Raw genomic sequence first — 23,744 nt, 5'->3', positions numbered from 1 at the left:
CAGGTGACACCTGCATAGCTTCTGCAAGTGCCAGGATGCCCATGTTTTATTGAACAAAGGAGCGTGTTCTGGTAGCGGGGACACGCGCGTTCACAGAGCAGACACTCTGCCACAGCTCTTACCTTCTTCGGACACTTCCGACCACTCAGGGTTGGGAAATTCATATTGGCCCATCCGGATTCGTTTTTTCATGCCTGGAGAAATGGCCAGACCATGATTGGAATAGAAAGGAGGATAACCACACAGCCTGAGTCAGAGAGAGAGAGAGAGAGAAAGAAATGACATGATCAGCAGAGGAGAAATCCTTTAGCCTGCATTAGACTGGGGCACTCATTAGAAAATTACTAGATCAAGTTTCCTTGCTTGCATTCTAAACAGAGGTCAGTTTTGCTTAGCAACATCCTTGGACAGCTGAAATGGGTTTTCCCTGCCCTTGTAAGAGGGACACAGCTGTACAGGAGGATGCGGGTGACATCTGTCTGCACAGTGTGCCGGACTGACAGCAAAGGGGGGGCAGGAAGAAAGTCCTTCAGCTGACAACAGGTGCTTTTGAAAATCCCATTTGGCTCCTCTCTCTGTTTTTAGGTGCTCTGGCCCGAAAGGTTTGTCCACCCAGCATTTCCACACCCACAGCTGGCGCAGGTCAGCTGCCTCGGGCTCACGGGACACAGGCAGATGTTGGGGCTTGAGCTGGAGTCTGAGCTCTGGGACCCAAGACAGGCGAGGGGCCCTAGAGCCCAGCTCCAGCCTGAACCCCGAAGGTCTCTACACCGATTTATAGCTCCACAGCCCAAGCCAGCGGACCCGGGCCAGCCACGGGTCTTTGATTCCAGCATAGACGTCCCCTAAGTGACCCAGCCGGTTTGCCCCCATCTCTGATCTCCGTGATCGTTTCACTGCTGCAGAGAGTCATTTGTCCTGGGTGGGTCTGGGTCAGGCAGCCCACACTGAACAGCAAGGCAGGGCTCGCGGGGACCGTCCCAGACCAGCGTCTTTCTTTCTGCAGCAGGAGGAGGAGGAGGAAGTCAGATGTTCACAAATGAGCCCAGCGCAGACTTCCCTGTACGCCGGTTGGCCAGATTCAGGGAGAGGGCACTGTGCGCTTTGCTCGGGGAACACCCCGCGCGCCAGCTTGGTTACAGACGCGGAGAGGGTGGAAGCTGCAGCTCCCCTGGGTTACGCGACATGGAGCAGCGCCGCTCAGGATGGCACCGGGGAAATGGCTCACTTACAAAATGTACATGATGACGCCGAGCGACCACATGTCACAGGATTTGTCGTACTTCTCCGGGCCCAGAACCTCCGGAGCTGGGGAGAGAAAGGGTAGAAATTGGCAAGACAGACAGAGACATGGCACAAGGGGGCTAAGGGGCTAAGCACATGAGTGACGCCTCTGGAGGGAGCAGAGCGTGCCCACACCGTTAACTGTGTATCCGATGCCCTGAGGCGGGCGAGGTGCAATGCAGAAAGAGGAGAGACACGCTGCCCCTGCTCGGCGTGGAACACCCGGCCCTGCACTTGGGACTGCATTAAGTTGGCTGCGAGTGTCAGCGTCAGCCCCCAACTCCTGAGCAGGGACCGCAGAGGAACAGATCTTCAGGCCATGTCTGCAGTCACACCAGCCCCTTGGGCTGCCCAGCTGAGGAGTTTGCATTTTGACACTGGCGCGGGGCTGGGAACCCACAGCCTTCTCAGCTCTAGAGCTGCCCATCTTACCTTTCGTTACGGGGGGGGCCACCCCAAAATGTCAGATCCGAACACCCCAAAACAATGGGACTGTTTGGATCAGAGTTTTGCTTCTCAGGCCCATCCCTACCCCGTGCGACAGCTACAGCTGAAATTGAAGTAATGGGCCTGATGCAGAAATGACTGGGTAAGGTTCTCGGCCTGTGTTATACAGGAGGTCAGCCTAGATGGTCCCTTCTGGCCCTACAGTCTATGAATCTACAGCTCCTGGCCTTCCCTGCACAGAACAGCAGCAATAATGGGAGATTCCGGATGCCTGCGATCCCCATTCCCTGGAAAGGGGCCAGGCATCTCAGCTTCCCCAGCGACTTACCCACATAGTAAGGTGTGTAACACGGCGTGGCCAGAGAGTTGTGCGTGGTGGTTTCTTTAGCAAAGCCAAAGTCGGTGAGTTTTAGTACAGTGTTGGGTCTTTTCGAGGTGTACAAGAGGTTTTCTGGCTGCAAAAACACAATGAATAAAAAGCAAACTAAGCGCTGGGCCAAGTCCTCAGGGCTCCTGCGGGCAGGGGCAGCGTGAGAATGGTGCTGGTATGTGCGCGTCACAGAAGATGTGACCGTGAACGTATCAGTGGGAGCTAAGTTAGCCACGGAGGGTCCTACTCACTCCATCGCAAGCTCAACTCTTGGCCTCTCGCTGCCTCATTTCCCCCCCCCAGGGCAAGACCTGGTAGGTGAAAGCTGAAGCGGGTCACGCATCAGGCTCCGAGATCCCAGGATCGCCCTTTCTCCCCCCCCACCAGCACCCCCGAGCCTTCCAGCTCCTAGCTAGGTCCAGGAGCAGATGTGTGAAGATACAACGAGAAGGGCACACTTGGTGGGACTTCCAGGACAGTTCTGCAAACCCCAACACGTTCAAGTAAAAGTCTACCCCTTCGGAGATTTGGTCCAGGCCAGTGACTGAGATCAGGGATATTTGGCAGCGAGCACAGCCTCCCTCCCCAATCGACAGGGAAGCTCTAAGAGGAGGGATGTGGACACTGGCAGTGTGGGGGTGTATAATCATTAGGGAGGGGCAAACCTCACAAAGCTATTCCTGAACCCATCCCTGGCCCCAGGGGCTTGGTACTTTTCAGAAAACTTGCATTGATTTTTCCCGACACAATTTTCGCTCCTCAGGCTCCCCTGGACAGCCATCTCTCCTCTCCCTCCCACACCATAATCTCCTCAACCGGGAAGCTGCATCTTTCAGGTAAGAGCGTGCACCTTAGCAATTTGTGAATCTGATCAACTCTGAGATAGCAGGAAGTTGCCAGCTGGGGGTGTTTAGCCCCAGTGTCCTGGGGAAATTCCAATCAAAGTAGCTCTATTCTGCCTCTGCAAAACTCCCCGGGATTTCATTTGGACGTGGGACTCTTCTTCACTTCCTGTTCTGGGCCGTGGTGTTGCGTGACTGCGGAACAGCTGCTGTGAGGTGGCTGTGTTTCGCAGGTGAGTGAAGGGTTTGTGTTTCTGAACATTACCGGCTCCACACCCACACCCCAGTCCGTAAAACTCTTTGAATGACAGGCGCGATATGGAAATATAAGACCGTACGAACAAGGAAGTCCTGCCAGCTTACAACTGAACTCAAGCTCAACACAGACCTCGCCCTTTAAGAATTCCTCTGATCTTGAAGAAAGGAAATGCCGTTTTTAGACAACTTCATTATTCTCAATGGAAATCACCCTGGAAGGCAGGGGAAATTATAAGGGCCAGGTTCACATACCAAAGTGGAGGGGACTTCAATTTCAGCAAGTTATCCTCTTCCCCCTAAGCTAAGCCAGCCACCATCTCATGGTCTCTATTACGGGCTCTGCCTGATCTCTGCAGGTAGCCTGCATTTAAATCCCAAGGCTGGCCACAGATGCGGCAGGTGGGCACTTTCCCCCCAGCTCTTTAACTGAGGCCCTTCCCATAGACATGGGCAGAGAGATGGGGCCAACACCAAAAACCCCATGACCCAAACACCCCCACCTTGGAAGAGCCCACCTCCTGATCTGAAACGTCGGGTCCCCATATTAGTGAAGGCTGGAGCACAAGAGTACAGCGGTCAGCTCTTGTTTGAAATGAGACAACCGGAGCCGTGAGCCGCACTGTTCTTCCACCCCATTTCGCAATTCCCCTGCCTCTTAAAAAGCATGAGTTACTCAAGGCTTGTTCGCCTCAGTGGGCCTCTTAAATGCAAGCTAGGGAGCGGCTGCAGCACTCATCTGGATTCTACAATGTTATGTGGGCCGGGACGCTGGGGTCTTGCAAGCAGAGGGCCCTCCGCTAGGGGCAAAGACCACGAAAACATGCTCCAGCATCCGGTAGGCATGCAGGCAAACAGTACCTTGACATCCCGGTGCGCTATGTTAATCGAGTGCAAGTACTGGATGGCTTCTCCAATGCTCTTCATTATTTCTGAAGCCTCTACAGGAGTTAAAGAAAATTTAAAAGTATTTAAAACTCAGCCACTCAAAAGTTAAGCCACCCCCCCCAGATTATACAAGGGCATCTCTCAAGGCAAGAGCTGGACAGCAGCACAGAGAAACGCTCAGTCAGAAAGCAAAGAAAGTCTTCCTTTCTGAGCAGGATTCTTCGTGGGGGACATGCCCTCAAGGACAGCAGACCTGCTATATATCAGTCCCAACAACAAGAGAGCACTGGGGGAGTCCCAGCTACTGGCTTTGACCCTAGACTGGTTAACAGGCTGAGGCTCATGATGTCTAACAGAGGCCACTGCCTGTCACTTTGGGGTGTGGGGAAAGAGGGAATTGGACAGTCAGAAGCTCAGTTCTAGCCCCTGATCTGCAGAGTGGCTGGGGAGTCCCAGTGCACATAAACCTGAGATTCAGGTAGGGTTAGAGCTGGCTGGGGGGAAAGAATCTTGCTTCTCTTCCCATGGAAAAAGTTCATGGAAATTTTCTCTTTCCAACATTTTTCTGGGGGAAAAGAATCAGGTTCTCTTAAAATTACCCCAAATATTTTCGTCAAATGTTTGGGTGTCTGAAAACATTTCTTTGACCAACTCCCCATTTTTCAGTGAAACGTTTAGTTGCAGAAGTTCGAAGACGACGTTTTGGGGCTCGACAGCAAACCAACGTAAAGTAGCCTAAGGGGGTTAAAAAAGCCACTGCTCCATTCCATACCCCGTTCCGTGAAGGCTTGGTCTCCCCTGTCTTGAATTCGACTGAAGAGTTCCCCACCATCCAAGCTGAAATACAGAAACAAGAGGAGTTAAAAGTTTAGCCACTGACCCCCCCCCCCCCACCACCAGTCAGGTCTCTCCAGTGGGTCTCCAAGAGCTGCAATGACGGTTCCAAACCAAGCACTGCTAGTGGTTGTTGCACGGAGAGCTTTGGGGAGAAGCCCCAACATACACTGCGATGTGCTGAGAGATCTCACAATACTCCTGGCTTTGTTTCAAAGTTCAGGGAGATGAACCTCCCTTCCTCCTTCCCCCCACTACCAAGAACTCCCCACCTCCCAGCTTGCCTTTTGCACACCCTCCATTTCCAGGCCTGTCCCCCCTTCCAGAAAGCAGCCAAGAGATTCCACAGCAGAGGACTCTTGCGCTGCTGCAGACAGCCAATGGGCAAGCAGCTGCAGATTTCCTGACCACATGAGAGCAACCGTACCGAGAGGCAGCTTTACAATAAAGAGAGCAGACTGCTCCATTTCCCTCCTACCCAGCTTAGCTGGCCTACTTTTGAGCAAAAGCCACGTCAGCTACATTAAACCACACTGAATTCAGAGTTCCACCACACCAGAGCACACGCTCACATGCCAGTCAGTCACTTGACAGCTTTCTGCTGGGGCGCCGGCAGCCAGCACACTTACTGAGCGCAAGGACAAGTGGGACAAAGCACAGCCGCACCTCGGTGCTGAAAGGGACTCTGCCCCAGGCAGCTCCCACAGATTTCACAAACCCAACCCCTCAGACTGGGGCAGGGTTGGGTCTCCCCGAAAAGTCTTGGGTTTTGAAGCCATTCGCCAGAGTTACAAAGAGCGAATGATGCAGCTGAAACATTTAAATACAAAGCTAGCTTCTGTCTTCCTCAGATAGCCAGATGGAGACAGAGGATGGACGGTCCTGGGGCTAAAGCGCTGGCTGAGGACACAGGAAACCTGGGGTCAGTTCCCAACTCCACCAGACTCCCTGAGTGACTTGAGCAAGTCACTTAGCCTCTCTGGGCCTGCGCTGCCCCTCGATGGGGAACAACACTTCCTCCCTCTGCCTCGTCTATTTCAGTGGTAAGCTCCTAGGGTCTCTCTTGTTGTGCGTCCATACAGTGACTAGCACAGGGGGCCCAAATCTCAGCCAGGCTTCTGGGCACAACCGCAGCACACACCATAACCACTGAGTTGAGCTGAGCTGTGTGATAGAGATAAGAAAAAAGGAGAGAGAATTTGCGTCCATGCTAAGAGCGTCATAGCAAGTGCTGAGTTACAAACGCCAGGATCTCAATGGAGACACCGCACAGACCGGAGTCACGGGGAGGTACGGGACACTGCAACAGTGTCTGTTTCCTTCTTGGCTCCTTTCCATTTTACACAGGGTCGGTCCCTGCAGTCCAGCACGCTCAGGCTAGCTTTAAAACAGCAGCTGGCTTTTAAAGCAGCACTTCAACTAGTTTTACACGCGCATTCGACACTGGGGTGACGCGTTTCCTATCGTCCAGGTGTCGCTGTCTCTCCACGTCTACACATGAGCTGCTCAAACCTTCTCGGTCTGCGGACGCCTGGGATCTCAGCACGACTGTCAGAAGCATCTTCCCACATAGAGCACTCAGAAGACTCTTGCATAACAGACGGGCGACCTAACCTTTGCAAACCCTGCACTGCTCCTCAACAACCTGTTGGTCTCTGCCAGAGGAGAGGTTTTGGAAAGGAAGCTGCACTCAATCACAGCTGCGGTTGGGATGTGGTTTCGATACTTTCTCCGTCATTCCTCCCTCCTCCGCTCCTTGTATCAACCTTCTGAGCGCACCAGACTCACTCAGGCATTGCTGCGAAAACCAGCCTGTCACTTTCTTCTCTGCTTCTTGCCAGTCACGTCCCCTCTTGCAGGACAGCCACTGCTGCCCAGTACCACGTCAGCCCTGCACAGCAGCAAGGCTGGCTCTTCAAAAGCTACCAACACCTTTTTAATGGCAAAGCAGGTCTGGTTGGCAGGACCACTCTGCTCGGGAGAATATGAGGCGTTCTATTTACAGCAAGAACAAGGCCCACAGGCCATAAGCCTGTGTACATAGGTCCAGGTTCGCCAAATGACTCAACAACCAGCAGCTGCAGGTATGGGTGCTGAGTGCTCTGAAATCTGGGCCTTGAACACAAGGCTACTACATCTCTCAATGAATTTGTTTTTCCCTGATCATACAGGCCATTCCCCGCCCTCCCCATCACCACCAATGCCTCCTCAGCCACCACAAGAGCACCCCACACAAAAATGATGTCCGAACTCCTTCCACCTCACACGTGACAATTCTCAAGGACCATAATAAAACATATTGTGCATTTCTATAGCATCCAAAGATCCCAAGGCATCCTACCAACGTTAATGAATACTTTCACCCCAGGAGATGAACAAGCATAAAAATCCCCATATTATCGATGAGGACACAAAGGCACAGAGAGATAAAATGACTTGCATAGAACCACCGAGGATGTCAGAGCCTAGAACAGAACCCAAGAATTCCTGGCTCTCAGGCACATGCTCTGACCAATAAGCCATAGTGCTTTCAAAATGGTTGAATGAATGGGATGGCACGGTGAGCGGTAAATCCTGTTAATCCAGGGGGAATGGGTCTTTCCAAAAGGCACATGGCCCAGCCTTCAGCTACCAACACTCAGGAAGGGTGGGTGGCCAATCATTCACATGCTCAGAACACACAAGTTATGAGGCACCGGGAGCCTGGACGCCGGCTCTTTCTAGACGATCCCGGACGTCCTGAGATTTCCTGTGCGTTTTCTACAGGTTGCAGAGCTCTCTAGAGGGCTGGCCTCCCCTGCGAGAAAGTAAGGCGCTCAAGTGGGAGGAGGGATTTGGCTTGTTTCTCCTCTCATACACCACTTACCATTCCATGATGATAAGCAAGCACTTCCTCCCCTGGTACAAGTTTTCATAGACGTCGATGATCTTTACAATGTGGGCACACTGAGATGCTCTCCAGTGGAGTTCGACTTCTCGGCGGGCCTTGGGGCAGTCCTGCAGCATCTACAAGAAAGAAGGAAAACTCAGTCCTCCCCATTTCGCAGAAGTTCCAGAAGCACAATTTTGTCCAAGACACATTAACAAAAATTCTGAACTCAGGAGGTCTGAGAGGTTGCCACAGCACCACGATACTCTGCTCGTGAAGCTTTAACGTGATCCCCATTAGACCAGATAGAACAGGGAAATCAACAACTAGGGGCATGATGGACCAAGTAACAGAGACTGATGCATTCACAGCCATTATTATTCAGTATGAGGAAATCTGCACACATCTAGCCCTATACCACACCTGGAGCTCCATCTAGCGGAGGATATATGCAATTAAAGCCACTTGGTTCCTAGCCAAAGCAATACCTATTAGAGGTATACAGTTGTGCCAACAGCATTAATTCCTGCTTGAGTGTAACTTGGGAAACAGGTGGCCTTAAATTAATATAAATTGCAAGTAAAAGCCAAAGACATTGTTAATAGGAGCAGGCGGCCTGCGCTGATGACATCTTTAGATCAGCAAGAAAATGATATTGACAGCAGCAAAACAATCCAGGGAAAGCCAGACCCTGTCTCAGGGGTTATTTAATTTTTATTTGGAAGAGGCCCTGCAGCAGTTCACACCCAACGAAGGCAGATGACAACATTCCCCGGGTACATTCTGCTTTCTCTCCCAACACTTCGGTTTAAAGTCGGGGCCAGAAGTGCTGCATCTCAGCCCATCACTGGGCTGCATCCCAGCATGGCGTGCAATGGGATCCTCGGTACTGGGTGTCAGAGGTAGAAGGACAGGCAAAGTCAGCTTGCACGATGGGGACGGGGGAGAGGGACATTGTGGAGAGCACTTCCCTTGCAAACAGTCTGAGTAACTAACTGCTAAAGCTGCTCCTCTCGGGTCCCACATCAGAGTCTGGCCCCCCTGCGGCAGAGGGATGCTCAACGCTCCCTTCAGCGACCCCACACGTGCAAGGAGGGGTGGAGGAGGTTTGCTTGAGCACTGCATGCAACACCCCTTCCCTTCTGGAGGCAGAGGAAGCTCCCTCGACAGCATCCCCAGCCTGTCTGCTCTGGGAGCAGTCAGCGCTGCTCCTGCTGGCAGCAGACTTTAAGGTAGGCCAGTTATAAATTCTTAGGGGAAAAAAAGACTGCCATAACCTCAGCACCTGGCATACTAACGGGGTTTACAGTCTGTCCCTACACAGGGCTGAAGGGCCCTTGGAGCCATCCCCTCTGTTCAGCAACAGCACCCACTGCCTAAAGAGACCAGCAGGGAGCAGCTGGCCATATTCTCTCTCACACACAGTGCCATCTAGTGGCAAAAAGTGGCTGCACAACAATTCTTGTCATTCTACGGACCTGAAGTACACACAAGCACATGCAGAGAAGCTGTTCCACTCCCAGAGACTTGAGCTTCGTATTGGCCAAAGAAATCCATCTACATCAGAGACATCTGCAAAATCTACTGACTTTCTTTTTTTTTAAATAAAATCATGCTTTGCACTTACGCAGCACCTTTCCCCTAAGGAGTTCAGAGAACCATACAAACCGGAGCGAGCTAAAACATCAGCACACTCCTTTGAGTTATGCCATGATCATCATCCCAGTTTTGCAGATGGGGAAACTGAGGCATGGACCAGGAAAGTGATTTACCCAAGATCGCACAGTGGGTTAGTGACTCCTGGGGGATGGTTCACACTTCTCATCTCAACAAACAGGTTTATCTTCTGGGCTTATTCAGTCCATTGAATCCAAATTAGAATAACGTTACAGACAAAACAATGGTAAAGGCCAATTGATAAATACTGAATCCTTCAGCTACCCCATTAAACACCTGAAAGGGGGAAGGGGGAGGACGGACGGGTGCATTGTTACCCACAAACTGGAAAGGTCGGCATGCATTGGTCCATTTAGGATCGTGCTGAGCTCCATGAGTCTGGTTTCCTTAATTACATCAATTTATCCAATAAGCTCTTAATAAAATAGCTCTCTGGAGCACATTCACTAACGTCCTCATCCAATTACTATTACTGGAGCACTGGCTACTGAAGGCCATTGGCTAAATGTTTCCCTTTGTGCGCTTATGAGACTGGACCCAGCGTGGTGGAGGGGAACTGCACTGGCATCGACTGGAATCGAAGGCAAAATGCCCCATCAGTTCATTGGCAGAAAGATCAGACCCCTAACATAATAGTTAGATCTAACTGCAAACAGTAAAAAATGCCTGTGGGAATTAAAAGAAAAATTATTGATTTTTTTCCAAATTTTAAAAATACGTCGACTTCAATGAAATATTTTGATCATTGTAAAATTTAGAGCACTCTGGCTGGTTAAACAATAAACACACACGCCAATGGACGTTTATATAAATCAACATTTTCCCAGGGGTTTGTTGCAGTGGAAAATTTCACCCCCCAAAAATGCAAAATTTGGAAAACGTTGCCCAGTGCTAGTAAGAAGTTTTGTAAAAAAAACAAACACACACCACAAGTTATTTGCTTTTACACCATTATCTGTTCCAGCTACTTATTCCAAACACTATGGGGCAGATCCTCAGAGACATTTAGGCACCTAAATCCCATGGGACCTTTGAGGATGTGGGCCTAGGTGCTCAGTGCGACTGCGGATGTTTCCTGGCTTGGGAACACACCATAGCCAGGATAACCATGCTTTTAAAAAACAAGCTTCTTTATCTGTGCAACTAGTATCACCTCAGATTATCAGCAGTGCAGGGCATAAAACCATACCTGCTTTGAGCAGTTATGCCCATTAACTATAACAGCCTGCTACATTCTGACAGCTAAGTGGGAGGTAACGTGGTCTATTGGACTAGGAGTCAGGAAACCGGGTTCTTGATTCAGTTGCCGTAAAACAGGGGGTCACTCTGAGAGATGCAGATGACAAGTATAATCACCTAGTGGACGTGGTAAACACCTGGGCTTTATGGTTGCAAACACTGCCGAGGAATGGCAGAAAGGAAGAAAAGTGTGGAAGGGTTTAATTTTATTTTTCTGAAAACATTGTCTATTGACGCTATTAGCGTTAGCAGTGGGAAGTTCGGGAGGGCCCATTTAGCTGCTGCAGATCCCTTTAAAAATTGCTATGCTGGATGTGGAACATGAAATATCCACAATTAAGAGCCCTGGGATATCCCAGCTGGACGCTGAAGAAGTGTCAAAAACACAGCATTTCTGTGGGCTGGGGAACATGCACAGCACGAGCTCACACCTGAGCACAACACAGACAGTCCATTAGCTACACATCTCCCAGCGATTATTAAAAAAAAAATCCCAAACACGGGGAAGACAAACTAAATCAGCAGAATCCTCTCTAAATATTATGTTTCTCAGCTTTTCCAGCAGGAGCGAACCGCTCTTTACCGAGTCCCCTGTCTTCCACAAGGCCGCTCGCAGCTCTCTGGTGCAGGAAGGATTTGCTAGTCTGTCAGAGTCTATTAATTACCATGTTTGCCAGCATAAACAAACAGCCTTAATTACATGCAGCAGACTCCTAAATACATGGCAACAAATGTGCCTTAAATCAAGCCTCATACTCTCCCCCTCCCTGCCACCAGCAAGTATCTCAAGGCTCAGGGTTGCATGCATGCTGTGAAGTAGACTGGATATTCGTCTCTCTGATTCTACACCCAGGCTCCGGCTTTACAGAGGGTGATACCAACAGCACATAAGGCAGTGTGGGTTAGCGGACAGAGCACTGGACTGGGAGATGGGAGTTTATCCCCAGCTCTGCCGCTAACCTCAGGCAAGTCACTTCCCCTCTGTTCTGCCGTTTCCCATCCCACTCTCAGTCTGCACTGTCTGGATTGCAAGCTCCTCAGGGCCCTTGCTATGTATTTGTACAGCACCCAGCACGACAGAGTTCAGTCACTTGCTCAAAGTCAGTGGGGGATAGAATCCGCGAGTCCCAGCCCCCAATCCCCTGATCTAATTATTAGGTGACACAGCCTCCTACCACTCCAGTTACAAGCTAAAAGTGTTTAGTTAAAGGCTTTGCACAGAAGCCGGCCAGAAAAGTTTCCAGGAAACCCAAGCTGCAGCTAGCAACTCCATGTCAGCGAACAGCATGACAGCTCCTGGAAAGAATGCAGCACCACGCCACAGCCTGCCGGATACAGCCAGCCACCATGTATACACACACTCAGCACAGAGGCCCCAGCTGAGGTCAGGCACATTCCACAGGCCGTCAAACCTGCATTCCAGGCTCAAAGAGGTTTCAGAAGGGGGAAGGGTGGAAAGAAAAGGGAACAAAAGGAAAAGCCACTAGCCTAGGCTGGCTACTAGACCGAACTGCATGGTGCATTCCTGGCTTGGAGGCCAGGGAGCCGCTAAAAAAACCAAAAGAATCACTGAGGATTTCCTAGGCACAGTCAGGGAGCAGACAAACTTCACCCCGACAGAAAAATCCTCATCAGTGTAATCGGATAGGAATCGATGGGGGGTTTTACAGAAAACACTCTGAAACCCTATTGGGAGCGAGATCCTTGTTACGAGTTTTCAAATCATCTTACTGACTTCCAGAGCATTAGTAAGATTCTTCATTAACTGCTCTAGGATGTTTCCTCAAGAGGCAATTACTGCTTCTCTCTACTCTACAGAGAGAGAAAGCAACAGCTCTTGGGTATGTCCATGAATGTGCTTTGGGTCTCTCTCTCTCTCGCTCTCTCTCTCTCTCTCTCTCTCACACACACACACACACACACACACACACACACACACACACACACACACACACACACACACACACACACACACACACACACACACACACACACACACCATATTTGCATGTGTTTGCGTGAGCGCTGGTAGGTGAATGGGGCCACTCAACTCTACAAATATTTACTGGTATAGCTATGTCAGAGGGGGCGTGCAGAGGTGTGATCCCGCGCTGACAGAGCTGCACCAACAAAAACCCCTGGTGTAAACGCAGTTATACCAGCAACACTGTAATTTTGCCTCTGTGGCTTGTTTCCCGAGGTGTTCCTAACTCGGAGGTTCTACTGTACTTCACTGCAGGGAGAGGGGTAGCCAAGGGCTGCACTTGGGCTGCCTGGCCCCTAATCCCATTACCCAGATTTCTTACACCTTGTTCGCATATACCTCAGCATCCAAGGCCAATCCTGCCAGAACGTGGCCACGAGAAAGGATGAATATGGAGACAATTTTACTGCGATACTTGACCTAAATAGCTAAACTAGGAAGCAGGAGAATCTTTGCTTTTCCCTTCTTGCCCGTTTAGCAGCAACCCTCTGCAGAACACGATTTATGGAAGGAAGTCCAGACATGATTCCCAGCTACACATCACAGAAACAGTACTGAACTTATTATTTGTATCGTGGGAGCACCTAGGAGCCCCAGGCATGGCTAACAGCCCCACTGCGCTAGGTGCTGTACAAGCACAAACAGAAACATCAAGGTTATGTCTACACTACAGAGCCTTCTGTCTGCATAGCCGTGTTTACACCAGGGATTTTATAAGCCTAGCTATGTTTCAGGTTAGACAAAACACCTGTTAGGGATGGTCTAGACAATACTTAAGTCCTGCCTTGAGGGCAGGGTACCGGACTAGATGGTCCCCCCTCGAGGTCCCCTCCAGTCCTACACGTCTATGATTCTAGGAGTGCGGGTTTTACACACCCTGACTGACATGTCTATGCCAGTATAAGTTTAAAGTGTAGACCAAGCCCAGGAGACTGTCTCTGCCCCACTCCAGATGTCGACAGAGTGGGTACCATCTGGAATTGTTTCCAGCTTGGAAGTAAAATCATATTGCGCCACAGGGCCAATTCTACCACCTGCACCATTAATAAGCCGCTTAGCACAGAAGCCCAGTGGGCTACAGAAAGTCACCCGCTTTCGCTATAAGTCACCTTGCTGTAGAGCACTAGTCCAAAGAACTAAAAAACGTTTTTGAAACGAAGTTCAAAGCTGCTCTTTCTATAGACCAGGCTGCCTGGAATTCATTCAGGAGTGTATAAAAACATTACACGTGCTGAGGGATTTCAGCATTCAAGTTCACCGCCACAGCCCAATACCTCTAAGAATCAGAACCCAAGAGCGTTCCCCAAAGAACCTCAAGCTTGTGCTGAGAAGATCTCACTTGAAAGAACAGACGTGCATCCCAGGACGTGCTGCTTTCTGAAATTAAATTGGGGTTTTTTGGTAGGGATTGGGGGGAAACCTCTGCTCATGCCACTCCTCCCCCCGCCACCAAAAAAGAAAAGGGCCCTTGCTGAAAATCCATGCATATTGCAACAAAATCCATGCTCACTGGGGACATCATGGCAGCAACCAAGATTCGAACTCTGATCCTCTGCCTTGAGTTCAAGGACAGTGTCTGTTAGCAGTCCAGAGCCCATGACAAAGTTCACTTCAGCTGCGCTGATTCCAACTAATAGAGGGTGAGAGACACCTGCAAAACAACTGTCCTGACAGTAGTTTTTTGGCAAACTAGCCAAACTGGAAAGTCAAAACATAGCTCGGGGGGGGGGGGGGGGGGTGGGGGTGTGTGTGTGTGGGGTGCAGGTCACCCCAGGTCAATTCATATCAGTGGGGACGGAGAGCCAGTCCCGACGACAGGATACACATAGACCTGCTATTTGTCCATTTCCCCTCTCTGGCACTCACATACCCTCTCGCTCTCTACCCTCCCCCATTACTGAGAAGAAAATCTCCCCCATAGCGCACCAGGTCTGGAGTGGAAAGAGCATGAGATTTCCTCCTTGGGTGACCTGGTACCCTGGGGATATAGGGCTGGCCTGGGAACCTCCAGTCCCCACGTCACAGCTGTCGGTTTCCCACGAGCGCTCCGACACTGCAACAAAACCCAACCGGCATCTAACAAGGCCTGTGTGACAGGAGGGCAGATGCGGTGTTCCTTGGTCTAGTTTCTCTGAGGGGCAGCCATAAACATTTTAAAATAAACAGAATTAAAAAAAAAAAGCCCCCCCAAAAACCCGTTATCACTTCCATCCTGCCCCCTGCCGCCACCCCGCCCCCCCATGAGAGCACTCGCTCAGAGCACTTCTGAGGCCAATAAAAGAGCAGGAAGCACCGACACTATAAAAAGCAAGGAAATAATAACATCATGAGAGACAAGAGGAAGTCATCGCAGGGGCCTTGGATCTGCATATCATCTGATAGGCACAAGAGTCAGGAGCCGCCCCTAGTGTTCTAAACACCGACAGCCTTCTCTTGGACTAGGGGTCTAGACAGCTCCCCAAACTTTCATCCCTACCCTTGCTCACTAACAGCCTGAATAGGACTAGGCTAGGTGCGTGGACTCACATCTAAAGATAGAAAGAGTGGAATTCATCAGTTACCCAGATCCTACCCAGAGCACGGCTGTAAATATTAAGCACACACCATCCTAATACAGACAGGGAGAACGAAGTAGTTTTATATAGATCATAAATTACATTTCGCCATGCTGGAAATGGAACGTTCTATTTAATCAGCGTTCTTTGTTCTACTCAGAAGCCTAGGAGCTCTTTGGAAAAGTAAATCACGTGGCTCAGACACAAAGATTATCCTGAAATAAAAGATATTGCTTTAAAAAAAAAAACAAAAAAAAACCAACACCTTGCTCCTCAATCCACTAAGTCAGTAAGAAGGCCACACAAAAGGGAACAGACAGTCACACCAATAATGGAGAAAAGGCAGAGGGCCTAAAACTCGGCAAGCTGAGTTACCTTGGGGTGGCGAGGGGCAGGGGAAAAAAAAGAAAGAGTGGCAGGCTCTAGCTTTCTGACTGGCACATGGTTCTCAAAGAGTGGTTTGCAGACACTTGCTGATGGTCCACAGAGAGCTAGCTGGTCACCCGGTGCTGGTTCTGTATTTCTGGAGGCTAATTCACAAGCTAAAAGGTGTGAGATTTTTACAAGTGCTCAGCACTGGCCTAATGCCATTCACACTGAGCTGAGTGAGAGCAGAGTTACACTTTTGAAAACCACACCCTGATGTCACTTTTCCATGTGAGCAATGGCCATGGGAGTGTGCTCTCAGTCGCTAGCAGGAGGGGAAGTGGTTCAAGTGATCACCAGTGGCAGGGAAGTTGCACATGGGACACTGTCTGCTAACATGAGGTTCACAGTAGTGACAAGTCTGAGAACTCCTGGCTCAGTGCTAAACAGTTTGAGATGCAGCTTGTGTGGGAAAAGCCCCTTGGATTGTAAGCTCTTTGGGGCAGAGATCATCTCTTTGCTCTGTGTTCTACACAAGGGGGTCTTGATCCAAGCTATTGGCAACTGAAGCCTAAAACCTATCTACCTTAAAATAATGTGCGTTTGCGGCCTTCTCATTTACTACGGTAGCATGTCGGTGCCCCAGCCATGGTCCAGGACCCCATTGTGCTAGGTGCTGTACAAACAGAACAAAGACTGTAAACTCTCTGGAGCAGAGAGTTATCTATGTATAAAACAGGAGACAACAGGTGGATAGAGGCAGACAGGGGAGTCCAAGGAAGCCAAGAGACAAAACTGGTCAACACTGGCCAGTAGCCTAACCGTGGTCAAGTTTTTTGCAGGCATCACAGCAAAGTAGCTTTGCAGATGTTCATAGGAAGCTGCTGGCAAGGATGAGGGGTAAGCACAGGAGAAAGCACAAAGGTACATGCGTCACACACGTCAGAGATGGGGGATGGCAAGGAAAGCTCCCTTTGAATTCTTCCAGAAAAACCCGACTCTTCTGAGGTTTTAAGAAACCACTATCTGCAGGACCCATAGTTGGACATTGTGCGGGAGGCTCTCAGCTGTAGCACTTCTATTATGAGAGGTGCCAGTGCATCAAAATATAATCTGGGCAAGATCAAGACGCAGCAGAGGAGTTGTGACTTTTTTTTAAAAAAAAGCTCTATTATTTACAGCTGTTCCCAAAAAGTCTGTTGGGGAGAGAGAGCAGCAGGAAAAGAATCATCTGCAATTGCCAGCTAGAAGAGCTGGAGAGCAGGAAATAGTTAATTAATGTTCTTCCAGCTATGACAAACAAGGGAGGGTATAAATAGATACATCTACTCTTTAGAGCTAACTCAGAAACCTTTTAAAGTAGCTCAATGCATTACTAATGAAATAGGAGCCGTGGCCCCTATTACCCGCACAGATACAGCAAGACCACCCCAGCCACCCACACAGGCAAACAAGCAGCTATTCGAAGGCTTTCAAAACACCCTATCTGTAATTCAACTAAATACATACTTAACATCCCCCCCCCGATGTCCTGTTTCACTGTGTCAATGGGGAGCAGTCCATTTAGAGATGGAAGAGGAGAGTGATTAACCCTTGGTAAGATAATTTGTCCCATTTCAGGAGGTTTTTCTGATAGCAGAATGAAGGTCAAGCTGGGCAACAGCCCTGAGATTTTTATCAAAGGCCAGATTTAATTAAGTTTTCTTTTCAAATCAAGGCTTTTACTGCTGGGCAATATCCCAGCCAGACTGCAGGAGCCCTGAAAGAAAAGGGACTAGCTCTGTTCTGTGATTCAGGACATACAGAGGACTTGCAATGCAGAAGCCAGGCAAAATCACTCCATGGCATCTGGCCTTGAGGAAGAAAGGCCTCAAAACTTAGAACTGTCCTTAATTCCCAGGTGGAAACACCTGGAGAAGAGGAGTATTTGAGAGTCCAGGGAAGGTCAGATTGAGCAGCTGAAAATGGGGGCGGAAGAAAAACAGTGGAGAGAGATCAAGGAGGGGTAGTTATTGAAGATAATGTTTAAAGATATGATCAAGTACAAACTTTAAACAAGAGAGTTTCTGGACATCCGGGCATAATGTACAGATTATCAGCGGGTACAGAGTTTGGCTGGAATCTGGAGAGTACAAGGAAAGCATAATCTGCGGAATCCCAGATGGAGGGCAATAGGTTTGACAGTTTAAAACACAAGCAGTCGGGTAAGAGGGTATGTTGTGCATAAAAGAGTTACGTTTAAGTGTGGTTTGTAGGAAGTAGACACGGTAAGGAAAGCGGGTTGACCCTCATTGAGTGAAAATTATGGATAATCCTTCAGTACGTATGATCCATCAGAGAAAGGCTTTCGATTCCCATCTCATCGCCGATTCACTCCAGCCCGTTCTTCTTGGTACTGCCGATGCCTGGTGATGTGCTCCGTGTAGATGTCCCTGGACCATCTCATGGTGTCCGACACCAACACGCATACAGGCACAGTGTCCACATTGCAAAGGTCAACAGGCACCTTTGACCAACTGCATAGACCAGGGATATCAAACCCATTCTGGGGGAGGGCTGAATTCCATTCTTTATTATGGTCCAGTGTTAAAATTGAGGTGTCCATACTTCTCCCAATCCACAGTGATTCTTGGCTGGTGCCAATGGGAGTTTTGCAGAGTTCCAGGGGAACATCTTTGCTCAGTAAATGAATTTGGCTAATATCATTGCTTGTTCAGTACCGTATTACTGTATTCAGTTTCACTCAGTGGAAAAATACACTCACCTTCAGGACCAACCCAATCTCTGCTCTTTGGTTCTCCTTCTTCCCCCCACCCTCCATTGTCCTTTCTGTTTCTGTTCCTCTTCTCCCTGCATTTCCTTCCCTATAGTAATTCTCAATTCCCCCCACTCTCAGGTTTCACCCCACCCATTCCTCCACTAAAATAAGGTTACTTTAAAAAAGGAAAATGTTAGATTCTAAATATTCACGTGGGCCACATGAGCACATCAGGCAGGCCAGGTGTTTGACAGTGCACCCATCTTTGGGAGGGGAGGGGGGAAGGGCAGCACCTAATGTAACAGTAAGAAGGAGGGAGGGAAATTTTGGCCACTGACAAGGAGGACAAATACTCTCCCAGCATCCCACTTACACCCTCTCTGTGGAGGCAGCGTCTCCTCCCCATCCTTCTTTCCCATGCTCCAACAGCTGTAAGAACTGTCCCCATCAGAACCACCAGCCCCCAGACAGCAAGGTAGACAGTACCCAACTTGTATTCATCTCCAGGGGAGCGCCCAGCTTGCAGCATTAGATCTCCCCTCTGCACTCCAGTTTTAAGCAAGAGAAAGTATCGCTGGTGTTCATGTCTTCCTGCAGAATCAGCTCAGCCTTTCAACACTTCTGCAGGGGGGCTGGCAGTGGGTAAGCAGACTGCAGGGTACTCGTTCCCACCTTATCCCTGAGGCCTCTGGATGTAACTGGACCCAGAAAGGGCAGGAAACTTGCTAATGAGTTTCATCGCTGTTATCATTCCTATTCTTAGTGTCCCGCCTCATGCCTCCTCCACTGGCCACTTACCCCCAGTGCTTTCTGAATATGCACGTCAGGTGACCAACAGCAAATCCAGAGAGAGCTTTAAGACAGGGCATGCCCCTTAGTCTGCAGGCTGCCATCTGGGGACAATCCCACCCACCAGTAACAACTCTGATAGAACGAGGGAAGAGTCTAGGGCAGTGATACTCAAACCTCCATGGTTCAGAAGCCAAATTAGCCATCAACATTACCCAAAAGAGCCACAGTAGCGTGAATTCATGTTTCATTTACTATATTCTCACAGCAAAGTGACTGACCAAGTGTTCTACAATTAGTTAACAACACAGTACAAGCATCCTGACTGGTTAATAATTACATCACACAGTGTTTTAATATCATGCGCTGCAAAGAGCCACAGGAGACACATTAAAGAGCCATTGGCAGCTCCTTAGACTTAGTCTGAGTATCACTGGTTTACTGGGTAGGACGCTAGACTACAAGCCAGGAGATCTGGGTTCAGTTCCCAGCTCCAGCCTAATGTGTGACCATAGGCAACTGACTTCCCCTCTCTGCGCCTCCATTTGCCCTGCCCACTCTCTTTGACCATCTTGTCTCTTTGGACAGTAAGATCTTCAGGGAGGGGAGGGTCTCACCAGATGCGTACACAGCCCTTAGCACAATGGGGCGTGGATCTCAGCTGGGGGCTCAGATGCTACTAGCATGCAAAGGATAAATCAAAAATATATCATGAGGGCAGGGAGAAGAGAGACGCACCCATGCCATTCCCCCACCTTCCTCAGACCTTTTGCCGGCGATGTATTTCTACAGCGGGGGGGGGGGGGGAGGAGGAGAGACAGAGCTAGTGTAAAGAAGAGGTAAACATCAAGGGAGGGGGAGAGCGTGTGTGTGAAGAGGCACATACTTTGTCATAAAAGAAGTTCTCTCTTGGCTCTGCATTGGCGGGTAGGGGTGCAACCCGAGTCTGTAAAAAAAGGGTGGTCTTGCAGTTACGATACACCATATTAAGACGTGTGGCATTTACCTGGATGAAGCCAGTGGATTTCTATGGAGATTATGCTATAAACTTATAGGATTTGATCAAGAATTAGATCCTTTCTATCTTTAACTATCTTATACAATTCTACATAGCGGATCCCATGATTAATTGCCATAGGATGTTTCAACAATCCTTCAGAAATGCAAGATGGGCGAGTTATTATTTTTTATTGGACCAACTTCTGCAGGTGAAAGAGACACGCTTTAGAGCTACACAGAGCTCTTTTTCTGACCTGTAAGCTCAAAAGCTTGTCTCTTTCGCCTGCAGAAGTTGGTCCAATAAAAGATATTACCTCACCCACCTTGTCTCCCTAATATCCTGGAAGCAACATGGTTACAATGACACTGCAAACAAGCCTTTAGACATGTTACAGTCTACAGGATGATTTTCCCATGGGAGTCAGGAGATCTGGATTCCATCTCCAGCTCACTACATGGAATGAGAAATTCAGCAAATTGCTTTGTGGATCAATTTCCACTTACATTAACCCACAGGGATGATACTTTCCTACTCTCACAAGATTAAAATCATTCACAACCTTAAGTATGTTGAAATCCCCGGATGGAAGGCACTGAGCAATTAAGAATAAATAATACCACCACCACCTAGCAGCTATATAGCTTTTGTCACACTTATATCAATGCATTTTATAAAAAATATCACTATTCCCATTTTAGCTGAGTACACTGAGGCAGAGAGGCGAAACAACTTGCCACAGGTCACCCTACAGGTAAGTAAGGCAAAGCTATGAATTGAATCCAAGTCTCTCAACTTCCAGGCACTGCCTTAACCATTGCTCCCTAGTCACTATTTATGCTGCGTTATCAGTGTGAATCCAAAATATTTTGCTGTAGCCCACAGCACGCTCTGATCACGAGGGCTCTGTGTCTAGCATGTTCCGGTGTGTTGATTTGGAAGCTCTGCCCATGTTCCTAATTTAGTTCCAGTTCCACAGGCAGCCTACTGCTGGGGCAATATTTTTACTTCCTGTTTAGCTTGAGCAGGATGGGTGAGGGGGGACCTTTAGTGCTGGGTCAGGGCACAAAAAGGGGTTAATTCATCATGGCCCACTCCTGTGTGTCAGTGGTACGTACCGCCTCACGCAGAAATTGCTCATGTCATGGGTTAGAATGGTTTAGGAAGCAGGAGCATTTTCTATCAAGACACCAGCCTTCTAAATACAATTTTGACGAGAAGGGCTGGTGTGAGGAATAACCTTCCTAAGTCAGGGTTTGGGGAGGGAAGGGTGGAGGAACAGGAAAAGAGGAAGATAACAAAGATGAAGACCGACCATTTGCAGTAAAAACCCAATAGGAAGCAGCTATTTTCATTTCAGCTTTTTCCACCTCTGCTATTTCTGGTTCACGTTCTAAACTAAGCCTTCACGGAGATCACACCACTGGTATTTCACGTGGGACGTGATAAAAGGGGAATCCAAAGGGATACCAATCACCTTCATTTCATGCTAGCAAAAGAATATCCCCAAGGTATTTAAATTAGCAAGGACTCCAGCCTGCCCCTCCCCGGACCTGAACATCTGCACAGATGAAGACACATCTGGAACACATTCTAGTCTGCTGACGCCCCAAGGCCATGATAGACGGACATACCCAGAACAACACATGGAACGGAGCTTGATGGCCTGCAACAAGCACCAGCAGCCAGTCTGTTGTCTCAGCAACATGGTCTTGACGCCCCATGCCCACGGCAGCACAAAACAGCCGCCTCCTCTCTCTCACACAGTTTGAATGAAGGAAGCAAGGTTTTAGTAGGATTAAACTGGACTCTTCCTTACTCAAATCAACTGGCAAACACAGGAGCTCCCACCATCTGTTCATCCTCCTCCCAATTCCCTTCCATAAGCACCATTTTTAATGGTCTCTCAAGCATGAATTGCTTTTACCCACTTCTGCTCTCCTCCAATCAGCATGAGATACAGCAGTGGGAAATAGTCAATAAGAAAGGGTAGTTGGAATACGCAGAACAAGTTGTTCCAAAAATGACCTCCAAGGTACAGAAGATTGATACAACTTACTGGATGCAGGAAGTATTTTTATGGCTAGTGCTTACAACAAAGGCACATTCGGTTTTTAAAAAGAGCCCATAAACAGGGAGGGCTACTGTGACAAATAGCCCCAGGGAAGTCAGCAGAGAACAAGACAGGTCACCCAACTCTCAGTGAGGGGGTGGCAGGACTGACTGGTTGCAGCTTCCAAACTCTGGAGGAAAACTGACCTCCCACAGAGCTGCCCGATGAGCAAAACCCCCAAAAGCAAGAAGCAGCAATGAGAAAGCAAAACCCAGGAGGTTTTAGAATCACTTGACAAGAGACACTTGCCAGAGTATATCAAAGGGCATCAGATAAGAAGAAAGGTACAAATAAGCCTCAGGAAGACAACTAAACCCTTCCTACCCTGGGCAAAATAAAAACCACCTGCTAACAACAGACAATTTCTCTCTCTTCCTTCCCCAACTCCTTCTACCCCACTCCACCCCATCCAATGCCAATGTGATGGCTGCCATCCTGGCAGACACACGGGGGCCTGAACCAGGGACCTCCAGAGCTAAACACATAAGCCGGCTACTGCTCGAGATAAAGAACCGCACATCACTAGCTAGGGCTTTAATTTACTCATATCCTCTGAGGATTAGGCAGAGAGGAGGACCTCCAACATTAACACACAAGACACCCAAACCACCTCTCTATGCTGATATAACTGGAGGCGAGGCTGTGTGATCCACTGGGTTGCAGCACAGCGTGGAGCCAAACTCCAGATTTCTAAATCCACCATAGCCTTTAATAAGTCACTTCACCTCTTCAGACTTTGGTTTATTCATCTGTAAAATGGGGACGCTACCTACTTCACAAGGAGACTTAGTGAGCGAATGCTTGAGTAGCAAGGTACAGAGCTGCATACGCTCTTACACAGAGCCTTTCATCTGAGGCTCAAAGGAGGGGTGAAGTATTCTTCTTGTTTACAGATGGGGAAATTTGGCAGGGGACGACACAACAGCTATAACATCAGGTGGGGGAGTCTCTTCAGTGTCAGCAAAAAGACAGGTGACTGTCCAGCTATTCAGAGTGGCCTTTGACATGCACTTGCTATCAAGGTAAGTGAATTCCAGGGCCCAGACCACGACTCTTCTTACAGGAAGGGGCTAGCCGATACCCGGACTGCACCTTCCATGCCAGACATTTACTATGGCCGACCTGGACAACGACCGTCAATTATGCTCCAGTCTGGAACATTCCTCTGAAGCTAGAAATAGGATTTGGAACGGGCATTCACGCCCATCCACTCGACGCAGGCTGCGCAAAGGGAGACCAGCAAAGTTTCCCTAAGCTCTGATAAAGTAAGTTACTGTCGAACAACCTTGAAGCCCTATCAGAAAGGCAGGCATGACGTGCAGTAATTGGATCCTGGAGTTATGAAAGCATCCTCTTGATAGCAGGCAAGGGCAATGCTGCAGAGTGGAGGCTGAAATACGATCATTCTAAAGCCATGACGGTCTGAGAAAGATGGAGAATAGCATGAGGTTCCAAGATTCTTCGTGAACATCATGGC

At 49.0% G+C, this 23,744-nt stretch overlaps 1 protein-coding gene across 1 annotated transcript in view; it reads right to left on the bottom strand.

Annotated features, from left to right (window-relative positions):
• Window positions 1-23,744, bottom strand: part of MAPKAPK2 (MAPK activated protein kinase 2) — a 73,621-nt gene that overhangs the window by 5,028 nt on the left and 44,849 nt on the right. Inside the window, 6 exon segments of the mRNA XM_067531576.1 lie at window positions 123-247; window positions 1,233-1,308; window positions 2,060-2,186; window positions 4,060-4,139; window positions 4,859-4,923; window positions 7,787-7,926. Coding sequence (XP_067387677.1) covers window positions 123-247; window positions 1,233-1,308; window positions 2,060-2,186; window positions 4,060-4,139; window positions 4,859-4,923; window positions 7,787-7,926 — 613 coding nt within the window.

Source organism: Emydura macquarii, unplaced genomic scaffold, assembly GCF_026122565.2.
Source record: "Emydura macquarii macquarii isolate MOO-44397 ecotype Brisbane River unplaced genomic scaffold, CSIRO-AGI_Emac_v2 contig_3220, whole genome shotgun sequence".
In the NCBI taxonomy this organism is placed as follows: domain Eukaryota; kingdom Metazoa; phylum Chordata; order Testudines; family Chelidae; genus Emydura; species Emydura macquarii.
The sequence above is the reverse complement of the archived record's forward strand: the minus strand, read 5'-3'. Positions and strand labels throughout refer to the sequence as shown.